The 8,806-nt window shown below is 47.7% G+C and overlaps 1 protein-coding gene across 1 annotated transcript; it reads left to right on the plus strand.

Moving 5' to 3' along the window:
• Window positions 1-317: 317 nt before the first annotated feature.
• LOC121062428 (protein FAM210B, mitochondrial-like) lies at window positions 318-2,060 on the plus strand. The gene is given in 2 exon segments (XM_040542438.1): window positions 318-1,368; window positions 1,370-2,060. Coding segments are annotated over 2 exon segments (561 nt in total). The 5' UTR covers window positions 318-1,344; the 3' UTR covers window positions 1,907-2,060.
• Window positions 2,061-8,806: the final 6,746 nt, after the last annotated feature.

The following is an 8,806-nucleotide window of genomic DNA, read 5'->3' on the forward strand; positions in this document are numbered from 1 at the left end:
CTTAGACCCCCGAGAGCGAAGATATATTTGCCTTTGAGTGAAAAGACCCTGAAAGGGTGGAAGCAACAATACAGATGGACAATTTTACCTCAGGGATTTACAGAGTCACTGAATTTATTTGGGCAAGTTCTAGAACAGATTTTAGAGCAATTCCAACCTCCGGAGGGGGTGGTACTGTTACAATATGTGGATGATTTTTTTACTGTCAGGACAGGAGAAAACAGCTGTGAAGGAAGCCACCAACAAGCTATTCAACTTTCTGGGAAAACAGGGCTTGAAAGTATTGGAAAATAAATTACAATACGTGTGGGAAAGGAATTCGCAGGTGGCTTTGCGCTGTTTCACACGCCCCTGAATTAGAGATAATGAGGAAATAAGCGGTAGAAACAAGAACTTGAGCAAGGCCAAGATAAATTAACTTGGCTACAGTGTTAAAGATGAGCTTTGGGCAGTGGCCAATTGCTGGCTGGCTTGAGGCGCGTGTCTGAGGGTCTCTAACCAATTGTATGACAGATTCGGGCGCGTGGACAGCGCATGGGGCTACGGGGAAAGTATATGTAGTGGAGAAAAATGGCAATAAAGGTCTCCTGTTCAAGAGCCATCAGGAGTCCGGGTCTCATTCCCTTCAGATGGTGACCCTGACGTGATTCGCAGAGGAACAGCGCTGCAAGGAGCATCCGAAGGGAACCCAGCCGAATGAATCAAGCTCACAGCCGGACTGCAGCTTCAACCCCGGGACATCACCTGAAGGACAGGTGAGTGGCTAGGCATTAATCATGGGGGCTAACCTCTCTGCAGAAGAAGAGGCTATAGTAAAACTATTAACTCAACCCCTGGTAAAAAGAGGAGTGAAATATGACCCGTATAAAGTGAAACTACTGCCAAAGTTCTTACAAAAGAATGGGGCCCCGTCGACAGTTTCAGCGGTGTTTGATTTAAAAACTTGGTAAAATGCTGGGACAGCTATATGGGACACTGCCTCGCGGGGAGATACAACAGCTGCCGAGGTGATGACGGCCTGGCGCATAGCAACTGAGACACTGAGATCATGGCAAGCGGAAAAAAGGGTACAGACGGCGGCCGCTCAGGCTACGCAGGCGGGTGAAATAAAAAGCGGTGACTGCGTACCGCCAGAGAAAGCAAACCTGATAGACTTGGGAATAGAGGCAGAGACAGTATCCCAACTCATGGCAGCCACTCTGCGCTCGATGCCATTGCGGCCATCAGCGCCGCCATCGTCGCCGCCCGCCCCATTGTCAGCTCCGGGCAGCCGCCCGCCCGCGCCGCCGCCGGCTGCTGCGTTTCTCAGGTTTGAGCGCCCGCCCGCACGCATCGGGCGCTGCCATGTTCCGCCTGCTGCTGCGCCCGGGCGCGCCGCTCCGCGGGCCCCCGCTCGCCGCCGCCCGCCGCCGCCGCCGCTGCTGCCCCCCCGCCACCCTCTCCCCTGCACCGGCCTCCCCTCAGCCCGCCGGCCCTTCTGCTGGCGCTGCGGGCCGCCGCCGGCAGCTCGGCCAAGGATGTGGGTGGATCCCCTGAAAAGGCAGCCACAGATCTCAGCAGTGAAAATAAGCAACTCAATAAAACCTAGCAGCTGAAAAAAGTTTTCAAAGAATATGGTGCTGTAGGGGTTTCATTCCATGTTGGAATTTCATTAGTATCTCTAGGAATCTTCTACCCGGCTGTGTCAAGTGGTGTGGATATGACTGCAGTTCTCTTCAAACTTGGTTTCAGTGAATCATCGCTGCAATCTAAAAGGGCTGCTGGTACAAGCACATTTGTGTTGGCATATGCTATTCACAAATTGTTTGCTCCAGTACGACTCAGCATTACTATAGTTTCTGTGCCATTTATTGTCCGATACTGCCGGAAGATTGGTTTCTTTAAACCTCCTACCCCAAATCCATGATAACTTCTTATGGTTTTTTACTCGCCCAACATGGGGCTCAAGGAATTTGAGATAAGGATGATAGTCAAGAGAAGTAATGGGAAAAACATGGACTGGATTTTTTTTTAAGAATGTAATAGTTGTGAAGAATTTAAGAAAGCAGCAATTGTGAAGAATATGTTTCATGCTAGTGTGGTGAAAAAAAAAAAAGAAAAGAAAAAAAAGAAAAAAGGAAAAAAAAAAGAAAAAAAAAAACAGTACCTTTGAATAGTGTATTGGACTCGCAATATGTTGTAGGTGTCGCTCAGCGCATTGAGAGGGCACATTTGAGACATATCCCAAAGGAAAACTTGTTTCTAAAATTTAAAGAGCTGTTATTTTTGGTAGAGCAGCGGGTGCACCCATATTGTATTATTCACATGCAAAGCCACACCATGTTACCTGGTATTTTTGCAGAGGGTAACGCACGCGCTGACCAGCTAACTAATATGACCCTGACTGCCCTGGTGCCTAAGGTGCTGGAGCAAGCACGGTTATCCCATGCCTTTTCCCATCAATCCGCCAAAGTCTTGGCGAAACAATTCACTATATCGATCACTGATGCCAAATTGATCATCCAAACATGTCCTGACTGTCAACAACATGTTTCGACCCCGTCTTTAATGGTAAACCATAGAGGTCTACGGTCCTTACAGTTATGGCAGACCGATGTAATGCATATTCCAGAATTTGGTCGCTTTACCGATATGTTCATGTATTGGTAGATACTTTCTCTCATGCTATTTCGGCGACAGCTGCGGCAGGTGAAACTAGTCGCAATGTCCAGGCTCACTTCCGTGTTGCTTTCGCAGCACTAGGCATCCCAAAGGAAATAAAAACTGACAGTGGCCCCGCCTATGGTAGTCACTCCCTTCAAACCTTTTTTCGAACTTGGGGTATCCGACACATCACAGGCATTCCTCATTCCCCCACGGGTCAAGCCATTGTAGAGCGCACACATCGCACCTTGAAAACACTGCCAAATAAACAAAAAGGGGGAGACACCCAGGAAACACCACAGAACAGGTTGGGAAAGGCACTTCACGTAATGAATCACCTATCATTACCCTTTCCTCACAAAGAGGTACCGCCCATAGTAAAACATTACAAAAATATGAATTCCGCGCTGTCACAGGTGCCACAATCAGAGCAGGCCTCAGTAATGGTAAAAAATTTAAATACAGGTCTTTGGGAGGGACCCCATTCTCTTGGGGTCGAGGGTATGCTTGTGTCTCCACAGGTCACGGACCAAGATGGGTACCAGCAAGGGGGGTAAGGCCATGGTTGGCCTCCTCCCCACAATCGCCACTGTCATCGGTTATTGCCAGCCCTGGGTCTCCATCCAACCACGCCGCAACATCTAGGTCACCCTCGCCAACATGACAGGACAAGAAGCGATGTGCCTGTCCCTGGCTAGTGCTAATGACCCGTTTATGACATGTCTGGTGGGGAACCCGGCAGATAACAAAGACTGGACTGTCTACTTGCCGCAAGCGCCCCTAGAGCCACAGGAATTAGATATCCTGGGAAGTGTAACAGCAACAGCATGTGTAAGGTTCAATTGCTCAGGCAAAAACCAAATCATGAAACAAATGGTCAACGCCACACTTGCTCCTCATCGCAATGCATCTCTTTGCTGTAATTATACAAAACTATAATAGCATCCTTCCTTGCGCCAGGAGCCGCTCTGCTCGGCTGTGGGATCGACTGTGGAGCGGACGCCCCTAGGTGCACCCCGAGCATTTTCCTCGGAGGGGTCTCCACTCTCAGCCGCTCACCGTGGGAGTAGACAAGGACCTCCTGAAACCGCGGACAAATTATTTTAAGTGATATTTTCTTGTGGTATGAATGAGAAGTGCAAGAGGCCTCTTTGTGTGATTGTGTGACTGTGCTGTGCGAGTGAGATGCAGCATCGCTGTGAAGCAACGTCCCTAGGGCTTAGTAGCTTGTGGACTGATGTAGATTCTAGTAGGTACGCTACTTTACAATCATAATTCTGCTTGCGATTTTCACCCTGTTGCTTATTGTACCTTGCTTATTGCAGTGTCTGCGGTGATTGATAGAAAAATCTATAGAAAGCGTTTGGTTGGTTGAAAATAAAAAAGGGGGAATTGTGGGAAAGGAATTCGCAGGTGGCTTTGCGCTGTTTCACACGCCCCTGAATTAGAGATAATGAGGAAATAAGCGGTAGAAACAAGAACTTGAGCAAGGCCAAGATAAATTAACTTGGCTACAGTGTTAAAGATGAGCTTTGGGCAGTGGCCAATTGCTGGCTGGCTTGAGGCGCGTGTCTGAGGGTCTCTAACCAATTGTATGACCAATTTGGGCGCGTGGACAGCGCGTGGGGCTACAGGGAAAGTATATGTAGTGGTGAAAAATGGCAATAAAGGTCTCCTGTTCAAGAGCCATCATTAGTCCGTGTGTTGCATCCCTTCACTCCACCACCCTCTGGGGGGCATCCCCCCAGCACCCTTCTCTTTGGCATGCCAGGGAGTTGCTCCACCAATCAATCTCCTGCTCACACGCCCTGAGGCTCCTTAGTCTCTCCATCTCCTCCTTGAGCTCAGCCACCATGGTGAGCAGACCTTCCACCTGAGAAAAGGCGGTCTCCCTGCTGCCCTTCCTCAGCAGTAGCAGGCTCAGGCACTCCCTGCAGCCAGAGGTCCGAACAGCCACGTCTCTGGGAAGGCCCTGTGTCTGGGTCGCCACAGTCTTTTGGAGTGAATTCTCTGCCTAGTGGACACCATGGTAGGTTTGTAATCTCACAGACCGCCAAAGTCCCCTCCCCACCTCTTGCCCACCCCAACTTACTGTCTCTTGGGGAGGTCGAAGGGAGTCCTGATGTTGTGCCAGCATTGTTCAGCAATAGACAAAATATTGGTGTGATACCAGTGCTGTTCTAGCTACAAGTGCACAGCACAGCACTGTATGGGCCACTACAGGGATGGTTAACTCCATCCTAGCCAGACCCAGTACAACCTCCACCCCTTATTCTGTACCATTTGTGTCACACTCAGGTTCCACATACTTTAGTAGATAAGTATTCTCATCATCATTGTTCCTTGTCCTTTAACAGATATATATATATAGATACTTCTTTCCATTCTATAGGCCTCTCCCAAAATGTCCATAAGAACTCTTGATGATTTAGGCTTCATCTGTCAAAGTGGTCACTCTGGACAGGCAGAGTTGGATTTCTGGACGCCAGCACCAGCTTAGCTCGAGTTGTTGCCACACTTGCCCGGTTCCTTGCTAAGTTGACCTGCAGTTCTGCAGCGTCTTCCTACAACATATAACTTAGATTACAGATTATTTTTCTCCCAAGGTTAAATCTCCTTGAGGCACACACCTGATATCCCCATCCCTTTGCATTACCCACCAGGTGTACCGCGGTGCTTGGGTGAAGACAATCCCATGAGTGGGTTTGCCTTTTCCCAAGGCAGGAGCAACCCACACCGCCTTCCCCATCCACTTCCCTACATGCACTATGGGGACTTTAGCTCCTCCCTCCGTGTGTAGGGGTTTTGTTTCAGCAGGACCAGGATGGTTGTTGAACCCTCTGTTGTTAACTAGCCAAGTGGCTTCTGGTAAATTCATGTCAGTGTCGCGTAATAGGGAATATAAGGTTATGAAATTCTTTTGCTGGGCGCTCCTGCTTGCAGGATGCCTGCCATTGCAATCGTGAATAAAAATGTTACTTCACTGAGATCCTCGCCTGAGCCTTTGTTATTGGCTGCAGATTGCTTCTCACAAACTGGGGGCTCATCCGGGATCCAGTCGCCTTCGGGTGGGCCCCGTTATCAATGCAGCAGGAAGGCATACCCCACTGATTTCAGCAGTCCTGTGCTTGGTGATGATGATTCTGCAGAGAGCTGACAAAAGAACCGAGACTGGTTAAGAAGGCAGGATCGGAGGAGAATTAGGGATGAAAGAAAAGTAGGTACTCCGGTTTTGAGAACTGACCTGGTAACTGTGCACAGACCAAGGTAAAAAATATTAAGTATTGCCTTGGGGGTCGGGTAAGACTCTTGTGTGACGTGTGATTGAGATGTACTTTTGTATGAAGTGAGTGTGGTGTCCTCATCCGGGGTTCCATAGCTCCGCGAGGAGCGTGGCTGGAGACAGATGAAGTGAGAGGTATAAGAAAGAAAGGAAGAGTCTTGGGGAAATCTGGTGCACATGTCCTGGTTTCAGCTAGAATATAGTTCATTTTCCTCCTAGCATCTGGTATGGTCCTGTGTTTTGGATTAGGATGAGAATGTTAATAACACACTGATGTTTTAATTGTTGCAGAGCAGTGCTTACACTAAGCCAAGGACTTTTCAGCTTCTCACACTGTCCTGCCAGCAGGCAGGCTGGGGGTGCAGCAGGAGCTAGGAGGGGACAGACCCAGGACAGCTGACCCAAAGTGGCCAAAGGGGTATTCCGTACCATGTGATGTCATGCTTAACAATTAATATGGGACGGCTGGCCGGAGTGGGGAGGACCGCTGCTCAGGGATAGGCTGGGCATCGGTCAGTGGGTGGTAAGCAATTGCATTGTGCATCTCTTGTTTTGTACATATTATTATTATTACTATTATCCTTACTATTATTTCTATTACTTTTCTGTCCTATTAAGCTGTCTTTATCTCAACCCACAAGATATTACTATTTTTTTCCTGATTCTCTCCCCCATCCCACAGAGGGAGCGGGGAGGATGAGTGAATGACTGTATGGTGCTTAGCTGCCTGCCCGGTTTAACCACAGCAGTACTTTTCATGCTGAACATGGGGCCCAAACTGCTGAGATAACGACGGATCTAACCAGAGAGTGTTAAAACAAAGCTTTAATAAGCATTAGATCATTTTATAAGTTGCTAATCACAATGTTGATGTTTTTGATCTCAGATCTGCTGTGCTCAATTCCAAATTGAGTTATATAGCACATTACTTACTGTATGTGTTCCCTGTCATGCTGTTTATCCTTTCTGGAGACTGGTTTAAGGTTATTATTTTGCTGTACTGTGTAACACTGGCTTATGATATGATAAAATTACTGGTCATGAGACTAATTTAGTATTTGTACTCAGCATTGCCATCACCTCCATACTTCTGAAATGATATCTCAGAAACCATTAACAACTACACCTTTTACCTTTTTTCTTCAGGGAGCCAATCTATGGAGGGGACAGGGGGGTATATTTTTTCCCCCTTGTTCACTCTTTCCTTTTTTCTTTAACCTCCCCCTTCTCCTTCAAGCAAGTTACAATAACTCTTCAAAACTTTGAACATCCTTGGAATGTTCAAACTAACATGTTCTTATTGTTATATCTCCTGAATGCACTTCAGATTTTGTTTAAGGTTGAACATCTACCTAGGAATGCCCATCCAGAGATCTGTCCTGAGGCGGGATAGTTATGAGTGGCAGGGAGTGTGGGAGGATATGAGCAGACACCTAGAACAGTGGGCACCTCCAGTGCTTTGGAACTTCACTCCTGAACAAGTGCAAAATCCTAAAAAACTGGCAGAATGCTTGAAAAATCACTCTGGCAATTCCAAAGAGACAGATATCACTGCAACATGCTGGGGCTTCGCCTATGCTTACCGAGCCACAAACAATTGGACTATGCTCTTAGTTATACTGTCTGAATTTTTGGGTAGACGTGTGTGGTGCCAGGAGTTGGACTCAATGATCCCTTGTGGGTCCCTTCCAGCTCGGGATATTCTATGATTCTATGATAATGCCACTACAACCACAATGACAGTCTCTGCAGCTACTCCAACCCCTGTGACCAGACCTGCAGCAACTCCAACCCATGTGACAGGACCCAAGGCTGGGCCAGGGAACCAAACTTTGCCAGTATCAGTTTCTTCTATATGCAAGATGAATCAATGGATGAGAAAGTCAAGTCGTTTAGAAAGCAGAGGAACTCCTACTCAGACTGGGAGAAGACAAGGCAGGCTACTCCAAAGTGGCTGTGCCATTAGAGGAACAGGAAGAAGGAGAAGATAGTATAACAGCATCAATAACTACCCGAGGCCTATCCCAGCATGAGCTATGAGATATGCGAAAATATTTCATTCGTCATCCAGGTGAGCACCTTGTCACCTGGCTGCTCCGGTGCTAGGACAGCAGAGCAAATAGTCTGGAATTGGAGGGCTGGGAAGCCAGGCAGCTGGGATCCCTCGCTAGGGAAGGGGACATTGACAAAGCAATTGGAAAAGGAGCACAAGTCTTCACCCTCTGGAGGCGTCTCCTGTCAGGTGTGAAGGAAAGGTATCCCTTCAAGGAAGAACCAGGCAAGTAGACCACTATGGAAAGGGGAATCCAGTACCTGAGGGAATGAGTCATGCTGGAGGTGATTTGTGATGACCTAGACAACAAACAGCTATCCAAAGATCCAGATCAAGTCAAGTGTACATGACCCATGTGGCGGAAGTTTGTACGGAGTGCACCATCATCATATGCCAGCTCATTGGCAGTAATGACCAGGAAAAATGAATTACCAGGTGGATGAATTAACTAGGCAACTCCGGCAGTATGAAGAAAGTTTCTCTTCTTCCCTACAGGCTTACATCTCAGCTGTGGAGAAGCTTTCTCAAGACTTCCACCAACTCAAAGACAATGCTTTGGAGATACTTTCCCAAGAGGTCCACCAACACAAAGAGAATAAAACTTCCTCCCTACCTGTATGAAACAGTGTCTCAGCTATCAGGAGTAAGCGTCCTTCTGTTCAGGAAAGAAGATATAGTGGATACACACCCCATGCCACCCTGTGGTTTTACCTACGTGACCATGGAGAGGACATGAGAAAATGGGATGGAAAATCTACTGAGACCCTAGAGGCACGGGTACGTGAGTTGCAAAAGAAAACAGTCGGGAGAAAGGGGTTCTCTGAAAA

Source organism: Cygnus olor, chromosome W (genome assembly GCF_009769625.2).
Source record: "Cygnus olor isolate bCygOlo1 chromosome W, bCygOlo1.pri.v2, whole genome shotgun sequence".
In the NCBI taxonomy this organism is placed as follows: Eukaryota; Metazoa; Chordata; class Aves; order Anseriformes; family Anatidae; genus Cygnus; species Cygnus olor.